The 23,079-nt window shown below is 35.5% G+C and overlaps 1 protein-coding gene across 1 annotated transcript in view; it reads right to left on the bottom strand.

The window, feature by feature from the left end:
• Nucleotides 1-3,271: 3,271 nt before the first annotated feature.
• CCDC73 (coiled-coil domain containing 73) overlaps nucleotides 3,272-23,079 on the bottom strand; it is a 69,344-nt gene continuing 49,536 nt past the window's right edge. Inside the window, exons 12-17 of the mRNA XM_024558846.3 lie at nucleotides 21,395-21,499; nucleotides 14,358-14,468; nucleotides 9,696-9,827; nucleotides 7,683-7,869; nucleotides 5,321-6,796; nucleotides 3,272-3,443 (exon numbers count right to left, since the gene is read on the bottom strand). Coding sequence (XP_024414614.2) covers nucleotides 3,274-3,443; nucleotides 5,321-6,796; nucleotides 7,683-7,869; nucleotides 9,696-9,827; nucleotides 14,358-14,468; nucleotides 21,395-21,499 — 2,181 coding nt within the window. The 3' untranslated portion in view covers nucleotides 3,272-3,273. The remainder of the gene's footprint in view (nucleotides 3,444-5,320; nucleotides 6,797-7,682; nucleotides 7,870-9,695; nucleotides 9,828-14,357; nucleotides 14,469-21,394; nucleotides 21,500-23,079) is intronic.

Below are 23,079 nucleotides of genomic sequence, written 5' to 3'. Positions count from 1 at the left end.
TTTATCCCTACCAAATAAATTTGAGGTAATTTCTTGAAAAAAATCATTGATGGCGTTCTCATGTTACCAGATAAAACCCCCTGTTAAAAGGGAGTGTTAGATTTTAGAAATAGGGAACAGGATAAGAATTATATTAAAATTACCCAAGATTCCAACCACCATTAAACATTTTGATGTATTCGGGTCATTTCTGTATATATAGACTTAAAAAAAATCTGAATCATATATTTTTCTTGTGTCAAAAAATATTCTTGGCATTTCCCTGTATTAAAAGTCTGTTAAGGGCACGGCTTTGCCCTGGCACGTATGGCTCAGTTGGCTGGGCACGGTCCCACAGAGTGGGTTGCCGGTTTGATTCCTGGTTGGGGCACGCGCACAGGTTGTGGGTTCAGTTCCGTTTGGAGCGTGGAGTATGTACAAGAGGCAACCAGATAGATATTTATTTCTCTCCCTCTTTGATGTTTCTCCCCCTTTCTTCCACCATTTCCCTCACAAATAAAATCTTAAAAAAAAAAAAAAAAAAGCATGGCTCCATTATATTCCATGTTCCATAATTTGATATATTGTTGGGCAGTTAAGTTGTTGGAAAACATTTATTGGTATAAATTAAGCTATGATGAAAATCATTTGTTCATAAATCTTTGAAGATCTTTGAATATTGCTTTACATTAAATCTTTTCCAATTGCATTGGTAAAAGTGGCATGTTCATAACACTGTCTTTTTTTAAAAGATTTTATTTATTTTTTAAAGACTTGGGAAGAGAGGGGAGAAAAAACAATACACAAGGCATTGTTCTCAGAAAGAAAAACAAGTATTAGGAAGGACTGCCAAGAGCCTGGGCAAGTCATTTAACTTGTGGGCCTCAGTTTTCTCATCAGCCCCTTTCAGTTACAAAATGCTACTGTAAAGAGTAACTGGTGATGGGTAAAAATATGCATAAGTGTATATTTCTGATAATGGCTGGCGTATAAGTGGGTTCAGCACACTCCATTTAGCGTACAGAGCCAAAATGATTTTCAAGTCATCCATGCAGTATTGATATGTAGAAATGTATCAAATCCAAATCTAGGTTGCTACTGATTTTGAAGTTAAATGATTGGTGACCTATGATTTAATGGTCCTGTTTTGCCATCAAAATGCCTGATGCATTTTGGTGCATTTGACATCAAGTACCAATTCCCCCATTTTCAAAAATCCCAACTCTTTCACTTTTTATCTTGATGAAAAGGAAGGAGACATTTACACATAACTGCTTTAGTTTCTTCCCCTGAACTACCAGCTTGGTGGGAGGGGCAGAAGCAGGGACTGGCTGTAGGGAGAAATGATGTAATTAATGTAGATTAAAGTTTTATATTTAACAAAACTTGTCCTATTTAGTTTAACTGGGGTTTTGTGGCTTACAAGCAATAATTCTAATTCTAAACATGCTGCCACATATTTTTGCTCCTTTGTTTCCTATCTTCTAAAATCACCTCCTAACCTTTTTCTGCCTGACTCAGAAGATCTCGTACTAGTCCTCAGGTTGCATTTTAAAATTTAACTTAAATGAACCAAGCTGGGTGTATAAACTGAGTGGCTTTCTTGGCTTACTTTTGGCCCCTCTTTCCCATCCTCATTCCTGGGTATGATCAAGATTGCAGCAGGCTACCAACCTAACCCCCTCCAAGAACAAAAAGGTGAACTAGCTCATGAGACCTACCTAAAATTATACAGGTTTAGTGGTGAGTGTACATTAAAATGTTGAAATATATAAAGAACTTTTATTCCCTTTCTTGCTATAAGTCTGCATAAAATTCATTTGTCTTCATTTAGAACAAAGGTTGGCAAAGTTTTTCTGTAAAGAGCCCCAAGTAAATATTTTTGGGGTTGTGGACCAAGGGCCTTCCTCATGACAGCTTCATTGTCATTGTAACACAAAAGTAGCCACTGACAACAGGTTACGGAATGGGTGTGGTTGTGCTCTAATAAAACCATTCTTACTAAAATGAGGCAGGTCTGCATTTGGCCACTGAGCCAGTTGGCCAGGGATTTTCTAATGCCAGATTTACTGGGCTTTAGTTACCATATTTTAAAAATACTTGTATACACCAAGTTGAAAAAAAATACTTCTGAGTGCAGTGGTGAAAAAAGGAGGACCTGATTTTAGTTTTAACCCTCCCAGAAGAAGTACGCTATCTCAGTGGGTGTGTCTCATATTTAAAAAGGAGAATGAAATATATTGTTAAAAGCTTTTATATGTTTCTCTGACCGGTGTGGCTGTTTGTTGGGCATAATCCTGCAAAGCGGGAAGGTCGCCAGTTTGAATCTGATCCAGGCACCAGCCTGGGTTGCAGGTTCAGTCCCCACTGGAGCTCATATAAGCAGCAGCCAATTGGTGTTTCTCTTATCAATGTTTCTCTCCCTCTTTCCCACCCCCTTCCCCTCTAAAATAAAAATAAAAAATTTTTTAGAACTTTTTTGTTAGGGCTTTGTTAGTGCTGTAATTTTCATCTTACATGTGCTAAAGAGAAGTTGTTTAATGTGCATCTGTACAATTTAAAACAATATACTAACTTAAAAATCTCACTATACAATTTTTAAAGATCTTTCCTAAACTTTTTAGGTTATCTTTTAGCAGTTATACCTATAATTGTCTGTTTTTTGTACTTTAAACAACATAGGCTTTCTTGCACTGAAGTTTTACACACTGAGATTAAAAACAATAAATGTTACCAAAAAACCAGTCAGCTGTAGTTAGTTGCTTTTCATATGGCAAGAGAGACTCCGGAGCCATATAATCTCTACAAATTCTTTGCTTAATATTTACATCCGTACTTGATACCATGTATTTATGGGTATTTGGTCCTTTCTCCTGTGTTCCAATTGAAATAATTTAAACTTTTTCCTTCAAAACATTTTCCTAAAATGTAAATTACATTAGCACTATTAAGTATTTGAATTTATTAACTGATTATTTAAGGCATCTTAAATTAGAATAAACTTTTAAATGCTCAAACTAGTGAACTTTAAGTAAATGTACAAATGCCACTATTCCTAAACTGAGGTGACTAAGATGTAGAAATACATAATACACTACCTCACGCTTTCCTTCCCCGAACAGGCTGGATTATATCTATGTGATTTATACACTGTGACTTTTTCCTGCTGTTTTCCATCAACCTTAATTGTGAAAAATGGTGCCATGCTGCCCTCTTGATATTATTTTGGAGATCAGTTGGGTCTTAAAGCATCCAGATGCATACGGTTCTACACATATCTGTAGAATTAGCTCACTAAGGTCTGCTTGGCAATATTTTTAATTGACTTACATGTTCTGTGGGAAAAGAGGAATCATAAAAAGTCTCTGCAGTTGCATTCCTCTCTTCACTGGTCTCTCCCTTGGGACCTGGATGGATAGTGGAGTTATTCAAAGTGTCAGCAACTCTGTTAATGCTGGTAGTATCTGCTTGACAAAGAGGAAATGGCAACAACTGAATTTTATTCTCTAGGCACCCATTTTAGTGGCTGAACTTGTTTTTCTCTGATTCTATGCTTTTGTATTTTAAAAGTAACAATTTCTATTTTCTTTTTACTTTGAACTTTTTATAGTTTTCACAGACTTTGCCTCTTACATTAGGCATTTCATTTCAGAGTTTTTTTTATTGCTACTTTCTAAAACCTGATTTCACATTAAAACAAGTGAAATGGTATATCTTATAAAACAAAATGCTATCCTTATTCCCCAGTAACTACATTGCCTATACATGTAAACATTTATATAGTGAACATCTTACAATTCAGAGTAAAAGAAATTGGCCACAAGTAGGCTGCCCAACAAAGGGCTGTCTAGTATTTAATAAATAGATGAAAGTAACTTGGAGAAACATGTCTACTTTGAAGGTTACAAGATATTTATGAGGATGTTTTATGAGTCTGAGTACTTTACAAGTTGAATTTTTATGGAAGTTTAGATATCTCCCATTCTTACTATTTACATTATTGAGGTTTAATTTAGAAGAAAGACCTGTGAGAAAGCATCAGACCAGACCCTGGACTAATAGTACTTGACTAACCACAGCATTTGACAGGCAAAATTAATGGAATCTGAATACATTTTATTAGGAAAATAAGAGTTTGTGAAATGAGGTTTTACAGTGTTTTTGGTGTTTCCTATTTTTTTCCTACATTACTTAGCCATTCATGAAGAAAGCAAGAAGTACTTACACTTTTAGTTTCCAGTTGTTGGGTTTTTGAATTTAAAATTTTCTCTTTTAACAGAAGCCTGTTAGTCTGAGGGCCATACAAAGCTTTCCTGGTGATCTGCATCGCTTTTAGTGGGTCTCCATGCATATTATTAAACAAAGTCCCTCAAAATCGAAGACTGTCTTAACCTGAACAACTTTGAATATGAGGCTGCTATTGGCAAAGTAAACGTTTTCCTCATGATCATACTTAAACTATTGCTTATTGTTATCTCCACGTTAACATTTATACAGCACCTATACAAAATATATATATTTTTAGTATGAAAAATTTCAAGTACACCGAAGTAGAGAGTAGGAATCTCAATGTACCCATTACCCAGCTTCATAACCATCAATATTAAATCATACGTCTTCCATCCATTTACCTTTTCCCCTATTTTTTTTTTATTATGGTGCATTTTTAAAGCAAAACTTCCACATTGTTATTTCATGTGGTGGCTTTAAAGAACAGAACAGTCAATGAAATAGTCAGCATTTGAGTGCATTAATATAGGTACATAAGTAGGGGTTCAATTTAAAGTGTTTCAAGTGACAAATAGCAATGATATGAAATGTATTCATGCCATACCTCAATATCATAAAACAAAAGAGCTGGATTTGTGATGTTGGTGAAGGGATAGATAAAATAGAAAAATAAAGGAACAGTAGAAAACTGGAGGAAGAAAGCGACAAAATGTGGTTCTGAGGGAAGGAAGGGGGGTATGTGGGTATATTTAAAGAAACATGCACACTGGAAGAAGCTTTATCAACACTGCATTTGCTCTAAAAAGTAAAGACAGATTAGGTCGCTGTTCCCAATTTAAAATTAGTCACCTGAACCTGTGGCTTTTGTTATTTTCAGTTCCTTGATGAATTTTTTTCAATTTCCACAATGCAGTTGTACCTCAGTACATGTTGATAATACTGGTTCAGATTTAAGTGAAAAGAAATCCCCTTTCATTTACATAAAACCTTTATAAGTTTAGGCAAAAAATAAATACTAATATATATGTTTTCATTTTAAACACAATCTGGTGAATTTTTAACAAAAATACTAAGTAGAAGTAACAACTTTTAAAAGAAAACATTTTCTTACCTGGCCCAATTTCCTTGCTGACATCATCCACACACACATTTTTACAAAGTGTCATCGAGACAATCTTTTCGTCTTCTGATGGACCTATTGGTCTCTCCTTCAGCAACAAAGGAAGGCTAGAAGTTAAAGTGCTCACTGTTTGACTTTCAGCTTGATTTACTTTTGACCAAGGACTGGGGTCTAAAAAATTCACATATACTGGAGTTTTCTCAGTTTTTTTATCTGAAGTTAAAAGATCAAAGGCTAACCTGCCACTTCTGTTTACTAAATCTCCAGATGGCTGTATGTGAAATGGACATGATTCTTCCAGCTGTCCTTCACTGTAAATTCTTCCAGAAACAATGTCATTTAATGACTCTGTTTTCTCAGTATTATTTAGCAGACTATGCTGTCTTTCAATAACATCCACAAACAGGGAAAGGTCGTTTTTTGTGGCTTCAGTTGTCTGATCGCCATCAACGTGACTCTCTTTATTGGAAAACTGTATTTCTGTGGAAGTTTTCGTGTGAACAGCAGTTTTCCTGTCTTTGGTTGGTGAAGCATGTATATTCTCATTGTTACCTTGAAGATGGGAAATGTTCGCACTGTTTTCTAAATATCCCACACAGTTCTTAAATTGACTGTTTTGTGTATCAGTCAGTTTACATACAGCTCTTTCCCCAGGGCTTGAGTTGGATTTCACCAACGTAGGCATAATAGTACCATTTTTATCTGAATCCTTAAAAAGTACTTTCAAGTTATCACTGAAAACAGCAGAATGAATGGGGTGGTTGATGGCAGTGTCAAGGGGAATAGTTAGTTCCGGTTTCTCCGAAGTACCAGTACAGCCTTGCTGAACATCTGAAGTTTGTTTAAATGGTAATGTGCTGCACTCACTTTTTTTATTTAACAATTGTATTTGCTCCGTTTTACACTGTTTATCATCTAAGATAACATTACTTGAATCATGTAAACTGTATTTCTTTTTTACATCCAGAGATGAATCCAAATCTGTTTTGGTTTGGTCACTATTTGGAATTTCCTTGTCTGCGGCATTTTGTTGAGTTCCTGGAAGCAACCTAAACTGTTGTTCAGAAACATCTTTTGTATGATTTGTACTGTGAGCCACATCATTTAAGATGCTGTTAAATGATGTTCTGTGATTTTCAGCCTCCAGATGTAAATCTGCATGGTGAACATCTACTTCAGCTCTTTCTAGGTGAATGTTCCCTGTTTCTATGGATCTATCTGCCTCTAAAAACGAGTTATTTGGTGATTTAAATTCTGTACATCCACTGTCTTTTTCCAAGCCCACCTTGTCTTTAGTTTCTGTATTAACTGATTTTCTAAAGTCCGTAACATTCAAAGTTTGCCCTTGACTAATCGATTCTTTTTCTATGCAGAGGATTTTGCTTAGGGAGATTTCACTCTGATTTTCATCTGGAGGTACAGTTGTGTCAATTTCATTCTTGGAGATTTTGTCAGTATGCTGTGAATCTGTCATGATGAGAACACAGTAAATTTTTATATTACACACTAAAAAAGCAAAAATACTTTTGGTTTAAAATGGGACAAGTTGAGGGTATTACAAAATGGTTTTGATTTCTCTAGTCTCTTACTTCCCTTTGGGCATATAGCGCATGTTCATATAAACACACGGCTGATTCGATAAAAATCAAATTATCCTAACAGGTTATACTCTTAATTTCTATTACTACTGAGATCCAAGAAATTGCTAGCTGCTTTCTTCAACACTATCATCACTTTTTTTTTTATTCACCTTGTAAACATTTTTAAATTTTGGAACACTTTTGGCCAAGTGTACAGAATATCTACTTAATTTGTTTCATCCGGGTTCCCGAGATTTCAAAATTTCAGTCTGGTTACAATAATCTGGAATATAAAGTTCAGGGCACTTGTAGGGCTTTTTTAGTCCAGTTCTCTCTACAACATCTCCACCAAGTGGTAGTTCAGCCTAGTTTGAACACCTTCAAACCATCAGTAAACAACTCTTTTTCAAACTGGACAAACTAGTAAATTATTCTAGTGGTTACAAAAAGGTCGTTTGAATGAAGAAACGTACTCTAGGTCTGGTCATCAGAAGGTTACCGTTAGCCCATAAGACATTCTCGGCAAAGCAGTGAAGGCAGAAACCAGATGCAAAAAGCAAAGGGGTGATAAGAAGGAAAGGCAGAAATGTATTTTTCCCCAAAAAATACTGACTGTAAATAATATTGACTCAAAGCCTGATTTGTTAAGACATATACAAATAAAGTATTTCTCCAACTACACTACAGCTATCTTGAAAGCAAAGACTGTAATTGATATTCCCCTACAAAGCTTGATATACAAATTAGAAAATATCAATATAATCTTAGATTACCTTCTATAATGATGTCTTCTATAAGTGGGCCTTCTTTCTTTTCTTCCCTTTCTCTATATTCAGTATTAAGACAAAAATTCCCAGTATTTTCTTCCCTTATTTCTTGCCCAGAATTATATTTCCGTATGATGTTTTGTGATTTCCCTATTGTCATTTTACTGTCTTTGGTATTTACTTCTGGAAGAGTCTAGTGTAAAATGGAAAAGATTCCTTAAATGTAAAAACAAATTATTAAAAAGTATAAAACATTTAAACAAATTGCACCAATAAAAGTGGCATGTGTGTTTCAGTTCAACCATTCAGCAGTTTCTATTTGAAAGCCAAATGAATTTTTAACTAAATTTAATATATTATTTGTAATAAGATCACTTTCAGTTCATTCTGTATATTGGGTTGGCCAAAAAGTTCACTTGGCTTTTTTCGTTAAGATGGCTTTAGTAGCACTTAGTTGTCTTTAACTTCATTCAAAACAATTTTGTTAGATTATATTGTGATGGCTGTTATATCAGTGTGCATTTAAAAAAAAAACATCAAAATTGGTGAATTTTGTGTAGCCCTTTAATATTGAAGATAAAATAAGCAACATTTTTGGCATATTATGCTTATTATTTCAAGAATGGTAAAAATGCAACTGAAACGTGCAGAAGGTGCGGGAACTGATTGAACGTGTCGAAGTGGTTTGTGAAGTTTCATGCTGGAAATTTCTCGCTGGACCATGCTCCATAGTCAGGTAGACCAGTTAAAGTTGACAGCAATCAAATCAAGACATTCACTGAGAACAAGCAACATTATACCACATGAAAGATAGCTGACATACTCAAATACCCAAATCAATAAAGTTACTGGTGAAAATGAAAAATGTGTCTTTTATAGGGGGAAAAAACCCCAACTTCTTGGCCAACCCAATATATAATCTACCATATTTAAACAAAATAGAAATCTTTAGATATTTTCAAACATGCACTCCACATTATTATACCACACATTATATGTAATAATAGAACCACTCCTTTATTAAAAGCAAGGCAGTCATGGCTGGCAAATTGTTTTGAGTGTTTGCCATTTTTATGTGTCTTTAAAATAGTGAATCAGTTCAGCATCCTTTTATTCCCCTGTCTACTGAGCACGTGATACATGGAAGCACTGCATGAGGGTTTAAGATACAACGATGACCAAAAACACAATCCAGCTTCTCAAAAACTTCCCAGTCCAATGGGGAAAACGGTAAAAAAAATACCAGGCAACTTTAAGAGACAGGAATAAGGAGACACTCCAGGGAGAACAAATGGCATATACAGCTACATAAAAGCAAGCAAGACTACACAGTCCAAAGAACTGCTTGTGGTTTTCCTCAGCTAAAGCTTAGATGCTGAAGAACAAAGAAATTACGGTTTGAGGTAAGCTAGGCCTGAGAGCCTAAACAACTTGCTAAGGAATTCCAGCCACCAGAAGACAATGAAAAGTCATTGAAGGGTTTTAGACAAGGTGATGAACGTGAGCTGACTGACCGAAGAACCACAGAACTAGAAGAAAGGTTATAACCTATCTAAATCAGTAATATTTTTTGGATGTCCCCTGGAACAAAGGAAACAAAAGCAAAAACAAACCAATGGGACTTCATCAGACCAAAAAGCTGTACAGCAAAGGAAACCAACCAAAAAACAACAACAACAACAACAACAAAACACCTACTGAACTGAAGAATATATTCACAAATGATACATGTAATAAGGGGTTGGCATCCAAAATATATAAGGAACTCATGAAACTCAATAATAAAATAATTGGATAAAAAAACGGGCAGAGGGCATGAGATACTCCTCCAGAAAAGACAAACGTGGCCAACACACATGAAAGAATGCTCATCACTAATCATCAGGAAAATGCAAATCAATACGAACTAATCAGAATGGTTATTATCAAAAAGTCAACAAATAACATGTTGAGAAGGATGTGGAGAAAAGGGAACCCTTGTCCTAATTTCTTTGTACCCCCAATATATTTGGATTTTACCTGAAACTTATTGTCTTCCTCAAACTTCTGATCACACGATTCATTGTAATGTTCTTGTAACTTAACATGAGTTTCTTTAAGTGAAGATAACTCATTTTTAATCTCATTAATTTCTCCATTAAGTTCTTCAACCTAATATAAAATGTAATCAAAATGAGCATATACATAAAAGGGATCTGTGTACAAATACTTTATTAACACAAGCTTTGGGAAATAGTAAAAAATGAAAATAATTCCAAAGTTCTAATATTAAGAGCTACCATTTTTTGAACTATGCTGAGCACTCAATATTAACAATTTCATACTCATGAAAACCCTACGAGGTATTGTCTATCCTCAATTTACATGCGAAAAATTACATGTGAGGCTCCCAGACATAAAGTAACTTGCCCAAGATCAGGTGGCTTTAAGGTGGAAGTCAGGACTCAAATCCAAAGGTAAATGTAGGAGTTGTGCTCTTAACTACTACATTAAGCCACCTCTTGTTACAAATGAAAATTTATTTTTAATCATAAAAATTCTATAAATGTTGCCCTGGCTGGTGTGGCTCAGTGGATTGTGCACCGGCCTGCAAACCACAGGGTCGCTGGTTTGATTCCCAGTCAGGGCACATGCTGGGTTGCAGGGCAGGTCCCCAGTAGGGGACATGCGAGAGGCAACCACACATGGTTGATGTTTCTCTCCCTCTCTTTCTCCCTACCTTCCCCTCTGTCTAAAAATAAAATTTAAATTTAAAAAAATTCTATAAATGTTATACATTCATTGCTTTTTTAAATTTGATTTTCTTGTTGCATATTTGATACATAGACTTTAATTCAACTAGATGAATAGTACTGACCACTGAGTAGTACAGTAGTAACTGACTCTTCAGACTGTATTTACATCTACAGACAGGGCTTTCACTGGATATAAAATTTCATAATCTTTTTCTTGGGGGGAGTATTCATTCTTTCATGGGGACCTCAAATGTGAGATAAGGTTTGAAACTACCAAAAATTCCATAAATGCATATAATACTTGTTATAGAGTCCAACAGACATGAGGTCACCTATTATTTTCCATTCATTTTATCTATTTTTAAACATCTTTCAATCTACCTCTGCTAGGTGAGAGGCTCAACTCTCCATGTGTCCTTTATCCCCCCTCTCCTATCTCCCTTAGGGTTTAGCTCTAGCAGTCATCTCCCCTGCCCAGTCTCTTATCTTTCCTGCTATACCAGCAAGTTCTCCTCAGCCCACAAATAGGCTCTTCTCACGATCCTAATGTTTTTTCTTGACCCAATTCTGTCTCTCAATTCCTGAAGTCCACACTTGCTACTGTCAAATTCTAACCTCCCATCACTCAACAACCTGACTTCTACCCACATTGTTCTAATGATTTTTTTTGTCAGTTATCACCTGCAAGTTAGCAAAAAAGACTTTTCTCCATTTTTTATCCTTTTAACAGCTCTGTAGCATGATGTGTTAACTACTCATTCTTCAAAAGGCCTCTTTTCTTCACATTCATGGTACCACCCTCTCTCCATCCTCCCCGCTTTCTCACTGTTCCTATCAGACCGCCCTCTCCTGCGTGCCTGTGCACACACGCCCTACTAAAAAAATGTTGGCATTCCCCACAGTGCTTTCTTGTTTAGCCTTCAAGACTTCCCCTCCTTCCATAGATGATAATACTTATGGCTTCAAGTTTCATCTTTATGGTAGTAACTCTTCAATCTATATCTCATCTCCCAACCTCTCTCCTATGATTAAGTTCACATTTTCAAATGCATGGTATGCATTTCAAGCTAGGTGTCCTGCAGGCACCATAAGTTCAATAGTCCCCAAGTTAAATTCATTCTTTTTACCCACCAAATTGCTTCTGTCACACTCCCTGTATCAGTTAGTGACATTATCATTCTACTAGTTACACTAACCTCAGAGACATACTTGACTCCTTTCCCCTTCTAAAACTCATTACATGTAAAATGTCATTAACCCTACCAGTTCTACTTCCAGAATGCTCTCTTGCTCGCTCTCCTCACTACTACCGCCCTAATTGCAGCCTCATCGGCTCATGGCTAGATTATTTGCAATATTCTTGTTGGTCTCTCTCCATAAAGCCATACACCATACTGTTATAGGAGTTATTTTTCTAAAATAGAGATCTATGTAACTTTTCTTTAAAATTCTCAATGGTTTTCCCCCATTATTTATAAAATAAAATTCAACTTCCTTAGTAAGGAACCTTTCAGAAGGCACTCTCAGTCTATACTCAATATCACATTCCAGACCAGACTCTCGCCCCTGAAAATGCAGTCTCATGCCTACATTTTTCCCTTCCTTAAATGGAACAGGGAATGTAGGAAATGAGCACCTATGGCCTGGTGAAACCCTATTCATCTCTCAGGGCCAAACCCTATTGTCATCTTTTCACTAAAACTTTCTCCGACCTACCTAAGTGACATGCTTTATTTTGTGCTTTCACAGTGATTTGTTACTACTACTAAAAGCACTGTTGTAGTTAGTTTCATAGTTATCAGTCCCTTTGAGAGTATAAGCTCTTTACTATTCTTTGTATTTTAGGCATCTTTGAAAATCCAGTACCTAGTTAGAATAGTGCCTAACACATCATAGGTGCCCAACAAACGCTATGAAATCAATTCCTTTTGTGACCTGCCCCCCTTCCCTTAATAATTTGTGAACATCCTAATTTATTCTTTTGGCCTGTACATACCCACTGTATATAAAAGTAGTCAAATGAAAACAGATGCACATTAACACTATTCTTTATATTTCAATGAAATTTAAATATACACCTAATATTCACTGTTTTGTTTGTACAGTATTTTTAAATAACTGTTTGTATGATTCCATCTTATTTTTGTATCTTTTGTTTTTTTCAACCCACATTGATCCAATCTCAGTAGCAATACACTCAAGAATAGTGAAAAAACTTACATAGGAATACAAATAAAGAACAGAGTTGACCTTCCATTCAGGAAGACTTTTATTAGAACCAAAGCAGCTTTTAAAAATTTATCTATTTGCCCTGGCTGGTCTGGCTCAGCAGATTGAGCACCGGCCTGTGAACCAAAGGGTCACCAGTTCGATTCCCAGTCAGAGCACATGCCTGGGTTGTAGGCCAGGTCCCCTAGTAGGGGGCACATGAGAGGCAACCACACATTGAAGTTTCTCTCCCTCTCTTTCTCCCTCCCTTCCCCTCTGTCTAAAAGTAAATAAATAAAAATAAAATAAAATAAAATAAAAATTTATCTATTTGCTGTTTCATACTAAAGCATATGGAAGTGAAATGATTATAGAAGCTAAAAATCCTAAAACAAAACCAATTTTACCCAAATTTTAAGATTGAGGCCTCACCAGTGAATCTGAATGTTGATTTTTCTTAATTTAATTGACTTTTTCTTGAGGAAGAGGCATGGTTGTGGTCTCATCAGGAAAAACGTATGTTTAATTTTCTTAGCTCAGCTAATATTTTCTTGGCATACGTGGTTGGTATATTTTTTATATTCTTTTTTCCATGTTATAGTTTTTCTTTATCCTGACAGTTCCAATTCCATGGTCTTTTAAACATTAGGAATTTCCCCAAGTGTTGGGATGCAATGTGGATTAGCAGAAGCTAAAATGAATATTACTATGCTTGGTGCCTAATGATAAACTTTACTAGTACAGAGATTATTAAGGATTTTTTAATATTCTGATATAACTAATTACAAAATATTTTTTGAGACTTAAGGAAAGCTTATCAAATTAATCAGTGAAAATGTCATCTCTCAAATACAAGAGAATATGTTAGCTGCAAGAAATTGAAAAATCAAGAGTTACTACATAATTTATACTAAAATCATCTACAGAAAATTTTTATCAAGTTGATATTTAGATATACAGTATATTAATATAAAATATATTAGCATAGTATTAGAATATAGTATACAGTAGTTATTATAACAGTCTAAATCTTACATTACTATAATCTTACATTCCCAAAATATAGATGTCATAAACTCACACTGGCTTCCTATTGTGTTAATTCTTATAAAAGAACTGAAAGGCAATGAAAATAGATATTAAAATGGAATAATCTATTTTGGGGTTTACCAGTTTTTAAAGTGAACCTTCATATTTCATGTTAGTTTATATCACTTTATAGTTTCATTAACTACTTCACTAAAATTGAAATTTAGTATCAAAGATATGGTTCAAGAAAACAGCCATGTTTATAGCATCAACTTTTATGGTAAAACGCCAACACTACAGAACTCAAGTACTGTACACATGTTCTGAACACAGCTTTAATACATCTCAAAAAAACTGAGGGAAGCTAAATAATCAGCTAACGATAATACCCATATAATTCTTTAATCACTTACTACAATACTATCAATGGTTTTATGAAAATGTAAATTAATTTTTCTTTGTCACATATGGGGAACCATTCAAATTATACACACATGCATATGGTTTTTCATGCATAAAAGCAGTATAGAAAATTTATTCAACTTAGCTTTTAAAGAGCATTCACTTCTTGGAAAGATAAGTTCAAGAGAAAAATGTTCTGACTTTATGCCTAGATTATTTTTGCAGTATTTTCTTTGCATTTAACAGTTATTTTAAATGTCTACAACTATTCCAAACATTTTAATATTTTAATATTTAATAAACCTACGTGCTTTTTCCAAGTTCTTAGTGCTTTCTCATGCTCATTTTGAAGGTTAAGGAACTTTTCTTCATTTTCTTTTACCTTCTCCCTTTGCAGCTCATTATCTCTTTCAAGGGTCTGCAATAAAATTAATTATCCAAAAAATAATCAATACCACATTAATGAATTTTGATGTGTTTTATGTTGCTTGGACCTTTGCTTCTAACATCCTGAAAGTGCCATACAGATCAGTGATAATGTGCTATCTCAACAATAATTTTCATAAATTAACAGAAAGGTACTTATAGTTTAGTTAACAGGAAATAGGGGGAGGTTATGAAAAAGAAATGGCTATAAAAGGGTATAAAAACATTGCCATTATTCAGTTTCACTGCATAAGTTTTAATGTACTGAAAAAGTAATATAAAGTACAGCACTGAAAAATATGAAATGTAGCATAATCCAGCATAACCCTACTAAAAATTTTTAACTGCCACAGAACATTTTTCCATATCTGTTTATTTTAGAAATTAACTGACTAGAAAATCCTTAAATACAATTTTACTTTTTAATTTCAAATTAACACTTTTTAGTAGAGCTTCAATATTAACTTATCACTTCATAAATTAGCGTAATATAAACACCATCACACTGCCCTCTCTCCCCCAAAACAACCTTTAGAGAGTAAAATCACTACTCAGTGTGCTCTGAGACACAGGTTTTAAAGCTGTTAACATCAGTGTCACTAATATTATTAGGTTTCTCTAACGTCTGCTGATAATCCAAGTGAACCTCCGTAAAAAAGACAAATAGAACTCTAGCGACATGTCCAATACACCTGGAATATTTAAGTTTTCATTTGTTCATCATTATTAAAGCTATGTACATTCAGGGTAACCATTTCAAGCCACACAAAGGAAAAAAAAGGTAAAGTTTTCCTCTATCGGTTTTCCAGTTTTCCTCCCCAGAGGTAACCAGTCCAGCAGTTTCTTGTGTATCCTTCCAGAAATTGTCTATAAGCATAAAGAATATTTTTAAATACAGATGAGAAAATGCCATATATATTGTTATTCTGCAACCCGTTTTTTAAAAATGAATAATAAATATGTCTTTCTTCTTTCCATGTCATTCTGTATAGGTCTATCTCATTTTAAAGGCTTCGTAGTGTTCCATCTATATAGAGTTCTCAATTTTATCTAAAATGTTGACATGCAGACATAATTATGCAGAATTATGGAAACATCTAATAAAAAGCATTTTACAATTTTAACATGAAGATTCTCCTCTAGCTCCTCAATGAATACCTATTTTGATTGCCTGTACTTTAGGATAATGTAAATGTATTTATAGAAGTCATATTTTCCTCTTAATTTACAGGTTTACCTCATAATAATAGGGTGATTTCTAAATATTTACAATAATGTATATTTAATAGGTACTTAGTACTTTAACATTCTAATAAATAATATTTTATACTATCTATATTGCTAAGATTATTTTAGAATATACAAATCAAAGTTTAGAGGAGCTTTGAGAGAATATACCAGTCTCTTACTAACAATAAACGATCAAGAGCATTATATTCCTAAAACGGTGTATTAGACATGTAAATCATTTCCTGTCCCTACCCAAAGCCCCAACTAAAAAAAACCCTGCGTGTATCAGGTATTCTCTCAGTTTCCATTTTCTGGAGACATTCCAACCTTCCATTACAATTTGGACCTATTGTTCTTTCGGTCCGCTACACTGATCAGGTTATTTCTGAGGATTTCCTTCTATCCCCTGTGGTGAGTCTCCTGTTTCCTACACCACATGGCTTCCTCTTTCCTGGTTTATTCCATTGTCTTGGTAAAGCAAATTTTCTATTACTTCATGATAAAGGAGTCATAAATAGTACATTTTTGAGGCCCTGCCTGTCTGAAAATATCTTTATTCAACCAATACTTTCACTTTCCTGAATATGGTTCAACCCTGCTTTGGAAATCAGCGTCCCGACCTCTGAAGTCCTGGTCCTATTATCTTCCACCCCGAAGTCTCGACAGTGAGAGGTCTGAAGCCATCGTGTTGCCCCTCTCATTCTGAATCCTTAGTATGTGCCCTGCTGTTTTCCCTACAGTTTTAGAATTTTCTCTTTAAGTGTAGTAAGAAATTTCATAATGATATTCATTGGTGTTGGGCAAAACAAACTCAAATTGTTCAGTTCTGGGTTACTTTCTTATATTATTTCTTTGGTCACTTCCTCTTCTTCCATTTTCTCTGTTATTTCTAAAATCACCAGACTTTAAGACTTAGCCCCTAATTTCCTTTCTCTGCTATTTTCCATCTTTTTGTCTTTTGGTTCTACTTTCTGGAAGACCATCTGAATATTATCTTCCAACCTCTCCACCGTATATTTTATGTCTGCTAATATATTTAAGGGTTCTCTTTTCTTCTATGAATGTTTCTTTTTAAAGACTCCTAATTCTTGTTTTGTGAGTTAAAAAATGTATTTCTCTTATATGAATATATTAGTTTCTCCAAGTGTTTTTCATTATCCTGTTTGTTTTGTCTATTTTTCACATTGGAGACTCTCTTCAAATGTCCAGTGATCCTTAACTGCCTGTTCATAGTTAAGAATGAAGTGTTAAAAATCTGGTTCCAAGTTTTGGAAAATGGTGGTCGTCACTACAGGTTCATCTGGCAGCGCTATTCCACTGGGAAAGCTTAAGGGCCGTGGCAATAGTCTTTTCTCGTGAGCAGGCTAGTTCACCCAGAAAGGAATCTTCAATGCTCTTGACTGAAGTTATAAGGTTCACTGCCCTCTAAATGGGGAAACTGGGCTCGGGGGGATCACAAATTCAGTACCTAGTCTTTCCACCCTGTTTTCAATATACTATCAGGAATATGCTAATAAATTGGCACTCAAAAAACAAAACAAAACCTGGTTTGCTGCATTTGCCAACTTCATTAGTGTTAAATATTCCCACGATGGTGGATTGGAAGCTCGCTCTCATGTAACTACCAGCTCACAAAATGACAAAAGCTCTAGCAAAAGGCTCTCTCTGGCGCAGCTGTCTCCAGCACACCACTGGATCTCCCCAGTCTCGTCTCTCCAACGTCAGTCTTCTTCCAAGCAGGAGAGGCAGTGCTTATGCGTGCAGGGTAGGGAGGAGAAATGGAGGTGCAATAGCTTCTTGAAAAGACCCGGTTTTTGGCTTCCGTCATGCACCCTATTTCTAGAGGCACATGCAACTTCTGACCATCTCTGCATCTTTGACTTGGATTTCTACTTTCTCTCATTTACTAAGTAAATTACTAATTTTCCATCTGGTTTTCACTTTTAAAACTTTTTAATAAAACTTTACTGTTTCCACTCCCTATTTTCTTGTCCTTGTGGATTTATTATTGTCATTTTATTGCAGTTTCAGAAGGAAATAGAAGTGAATGTGTGGGTTCAATTCAATGTTTAACTAGAAGCCCTAACCTGGCAAAACCTGAACTTGCAAACAGTCTGAATTTACTTATTGTTAATCATTCGTTAATTTAATAAAATTTAATGAGCTCCTACTATGTGCCAGATATTTCTTCAGGATATGTTAGTGAAAATTTACTGTTCTCATGGAATGTATGCTCTATCAGGAAATTATTTGGTATTATTTGCACATGAATTAATAATGTAAAAACCCTAGCTGAAAAAAAATGGATATTGTAGAAAGTCAAAATAAAACTATCTGTTAATACTTTAATATACCAAAAACTGTGTAAATTATCCTGGTTAAAATACTATGGCTATAGGAGCAAACTAAGTAAATTATTCTTGTTAACACTATAACAGTATAGTTATACTTACATCTGGACTAAACTATAATTAAATTACAGCAGAAAATATTCTCCATCATGAGAATTTAGTTCTCTGTGCTCCAAATTGTACTATAAAAATAAGACAGATGATAGCATGACTGCAGAGCCCTGAAAAACAGTTGACCATTATGAAGAGTAATGATCCCTTTTAGTACAGGTGGAATTAGAATGCTCAAGAAAACACTTGCAGTATCTATGCAGCTTAATCCTCAACAGTTCTACATTAGTATTTTGTTACACTATATATCAGTGGTTCTCCAACACCAGTCTGCAAACAGGCACTGATCCATGACAGAATTTCTCCAGTCCATGGCAAAACATGTCAAAAAAAGGTCAAGTGTCTTTTCTTGTAACAGACTGTCCTTTTTCCTGAGATTTTATCCTTAGTATAGTGTTAGTGTTAAAATGTTCTCTTTTATAAAGTGAAAGTGATGATAAATGGTATGTTTTTTCTTTCCTTACTTATAAACAAGGTTACAGTTCTATCCCATTCTTGCCAATACTTTGAAATTTTACTGTATGAAACCTAGCTTCTCTATATACTATCAAGGCTCAGGTAATAATGGTGTTAATTAAAGAGAGAGGCATTTGGATCTAAGATACTAGTAGTATAATTAAAAGACCTGGGAACCATAGTTACAGTTGTCATTAACTCAAAGAAACATAGGACTATGTATATGTCTATGACTACTATATGCTCTGTAGAATCCAACGATACATAAACATTGGATTTAGAGCTCGTGAAGGGCAATTTAAAAGTTGTGGTTTTCATATAACTGATCTAACCAAAGTGGCAGCTCTCATAAGTCTATGAAAAATACCAGCAATGTAATATAGAAACAGTGCTGGAATAGCATCAGGACAAATATCTACTCCTGGTTTTGTCACTAATTATGAGGCCTTGAACTACATGGCTTATACTTTCTGGATCTCTAGTTCATCATGAAATGATAATTGCACTAACTAATCTCTAGTATTTAGTTCATCCTGTAAGTCGATGTTTCAGCTGCTTTAAAGGGATTAGGAAACAATCCTGATATGCCACTCACAAAGAATGTAGGTAAGTTGTATCATATGTTTCTTGGAAGAAGGTTCAACATGTCAGAGAGATAGTTCCAGTTATCCATGTGTAGGGTGGGTAGAGGAGGTGGGAATCGGGGGATACTTACTTATAACTGGACCTTCAGAGAAATGATTTTTACTAGTCTTTTATTGGAGTAGGTGAAGAGGTTAAGAGGAGAAAGAGGTTTGAGTCAAGTACACCTCTTCCCTCTCCCTCTTCTAGGTCTAACTCCTATAGAATTGGGTGTAGGCAAGAGAAATAAGGCAAAACTCTTTGCACGACCAGTCATAGAACATCAATGGTGAAGAGGTAAGTCTTGCATTGTTCAGGTTAGGTTTGGTCCCATTCAATGATGAACTCAACATAATCTGTGAGGCCCAGTGCAAAACAAAATAAAAAAAGACAGGAAAAAAGTGCTATTAAAGATATTAAACTACAAAACTTTTTTCTTTCTTTATGGTCCCTCACTCTCTTTGTTCCTCTCTTTCTCTCTCTCCCTGTCAACCTGTCACAGGGCTTTTAATTTCCTATTTAATTTCATGGTCCTCCGGGCAGGAGGATACTCACAGGGCAAATGCAGATCCTCACAGATGCCTAAGGCCATGCATATGATCCACCATGTATTTGGATCTATCTCCTGCAAGTCGTTGGACCCATGTTCTATGTCCTGACTGGGTATGGGGAAGTCAATCTCCCCATCCCATGGGCCCTCTGCCCCAACCCACGGCAGATGGGTAACCCTAAGAGACTGCAACCGCCAAGAAGAGATGTACCTGTCAAAACACCCACCTAATGTGCCAAGGTACTGCCAACTCAGGACAGAGGGTGCTGCAGGGAACGTGCACTCCACTCAGACCCTCCCTGCTGCATCTGGGCCTCCACCAGGGGTAAAGGGCAACAGTAGAATACAGGCCTCACCAATGTGAGCCAGGCACCACAGCAGTCGTAAGACAGGAGCAAGGAGGGTGAGACCAGGCAGGGCCCAGGGCACCAAAAGGTGGGAGAGTCAGCAGCCAGGAACTGGTCCTGGGAGGCAGTGGGAGACAGGAGAACGCCTGGAGGTGCCAAGCCCCCAGTGCATCATCAGACTTACTTTACAGACATAAAATCAAAGATCAAAATTTATAAAAATTTCAAGACAGTAACCACAGAACATTAAGCCTGAAGCACAAAGCCCTTCTGAGAATAGGTCCCTGTGTAACTGTACTGGTTACATACCCATGAGGCTGCTCTTGGCCTCTGCTGATGGTGGTCTTTACACAGGAGATAACTGTAGTTTTTTCGGGAAATGTTCAGCATTACCCTTTATTACCAAGAATCCCTTTAGGAGGACATAAATACCTTCTACTGGCCACCCCTGTGGAACATGTCCCACATGTTCCACAGGAACAGCTCCTTCTCCTGAGTTGGACATCCCATCCTTTGGCCCTGTAGCACACAGGGAAGTTCCTGCCCTTCCACTAACTTCTATGATCCTTCCTGGGGAGCCAAGTACCACTCAAGTTCTCTCTTCTGCATCCTTCCAGGTACATACAGTATTGGAACAAGCACAATACAATTCAAGCCCTAATGGCACTGATTACTCCAAAAATTCTCCTTTTTGAAATTTCTAGACCATAACTGAGCATTATTCCATAAATTCTTGGTACACTTCCAAACCCCAAGAAATATATGTCAAGTTCTTCCACATAAACTTACTGAACCCTCACTCCCAAACATCAGTGACCATAACTTCTTCCTCCTCAACCATTTTCTTATGTATACTGGAAAGAAGATGATGGGTGAGTGTTGAGGTAATAGGGCCAGTCCTATCACATTTCCATAAAGAGGGATCTGTCCCAATCTCTGGGAGCTCACTGTTTCCTTCCTTAGAATATGGTGATACTTGTCATCTTTTATTTTCACTTTTGATCTTGGCCACAATTCTAAGACAAAGAAAAAAATCCCATTCGATCTGCTACAAAATTAAATCAGATGCTTGATATACTTGATTATTTAACTAGTGACTTAAATGTTTAAAAGTCTGCTCATTACTTAAGACACTGACAACAAGCTGATGAAGGAGTCCATATCTTATCCTTAAAATTCAAAATGATCTCAGGTAAAGTGAGACAGATGAGTGTAAAAGAAAATACACTTTAAAATATAATATAAATATAACCTGATTATTTTCTCTTTGCACCTTCAATTCTGCTTCCATTTCAGTATTAACTTGAGTCTGTTGCTGGAGTAACTGCTGCATATGTTGAAATGAAATGATGATATCCTTTAAAAAAGTATAAATATGATATATAAATTTTTTAAAGATTTTATTTATTTAATTTTTAGAGAGGGGGAAGGGTGGGAGAAAGAAAGTGAGAGAAACATCAATGTGGGGTTGACTCCTACACACCCCTCACTGGGGACCTGGTCCACAACCCAGGCATGTGCTCTGACTAGGAATCGAACCACTGACCCTTTGGTTTACAGGCTGGCACTCAATCCACTGAGCCACATCAGCCAGGGCTGATATATCAGTTTAAGAAAATTTTAAGATAGTAGGATGTTTGTAATCTCATTCTTAAAATATACTTTCTAGTTTATTAACTTAACTTTATAGTTTAATTTCAACATCATAATAGAGAATATACTGAAATAAGCTAATGACACATTTTACTAATTTAATATCTAAAAGAATTTATACTGCATGATTTCTTACAAAGTACTATTTCCAAGAGTTCCTCAAATAATTAAAGTCATTTGAAATGAACCATGGATTCTGAGACACTACTGGGAAATGTGAAGAATTCAAAACTAAAACTTCTGTTGGCTCACCCTCAAACTCATAAACGTATCCCTACTAAAATGTCACGTTGCTCATGGCCTAGGACGCCATGGTATGCTTTCAGAACCAAATGGAGGAAAAGCAGAAGAGAAAAAAGAAACAGAACTTTTCCTTTATGTACCTTTTTTCCCCTTAAATAGAAGAATTATAAACATAGATTCAAATGAATATAATGTCCTGTAAACATATGTTCTTAGCATATATATATATTTCAATAATTATCTGCCAGGATTAACACTAGTCTAAAATATCAAGGAAAAAACGGATTCATTTTTATTCTTTTTGTTACTTATTTATAAATATTTTAATGTAATATTTTCTCCAGCTTTACTGAGATATAATTGACATATAACATTGTGTATGTCTACGGTGTACAAGTTAATGATCTGATACAGTATGTATTGTGAAATGATTACAATAAGATTAATTAACATCTCTATCACCTCACATAATTACCATTTTGTGTGTGTAAGAACATGTATGATCTACTCTTCTAGCAATTTTCAAGTAAATAATACAGTATGTTACTGAAGTCATGCTGTACCTTAAATCCCAGAAGTTACTCATCTTATAATAGCAGTCTGTATCCTTTGACAAACATTTCTCCCTATCTCCCCTGATTTATTTTTTCAATGGGCATATGTGAGAGACCTGGTCTAAAATGTACACATGTATCCATTCAATACACCTGAGTGCTTACGATGTGCTAGGAATTGATATAAGCATGATTCCATCTGCTATTTTATTTTTTAATTGATTTTAGATAGAGGAAGGTGGGAAGGAGAGGGGAGAGAAAGAGTGCGAGAGAGAGACATTGACTCACCATTCCACTTATTTATGCATTCACTGGTTGCTTTTTGTCTGTGCCCTAACTGGGGATCCAACCCACAACCTTGGCGTATCAGGATGGCACGCTAACCAACTGGGCCACCGGCCAGGGCGCCATCTGTTATTTAACTTTATTTCCCCACATTATATTTATAAATATTTTTAAAGTATTTACTGGCTTCCAAAATATCTTA

This window comes from Desmodus rotundus, chromosome 5 (genome assembly GCF_022682495.2).
Source record: "Desmodus rotundus isolate HL8 chromosome 5, HLdesRot8A.1, whole genome shotgun sequence".
Lineage (NCBI taxonomy): Eukaryota > Metazoa > Chordata > Mammalia > Chiroptera > Phyllostomidae > Desmodus > Desmodus rotundus.
This window is presented reverse-complemented; position numbering and strand designations above follow the sequence as displayed.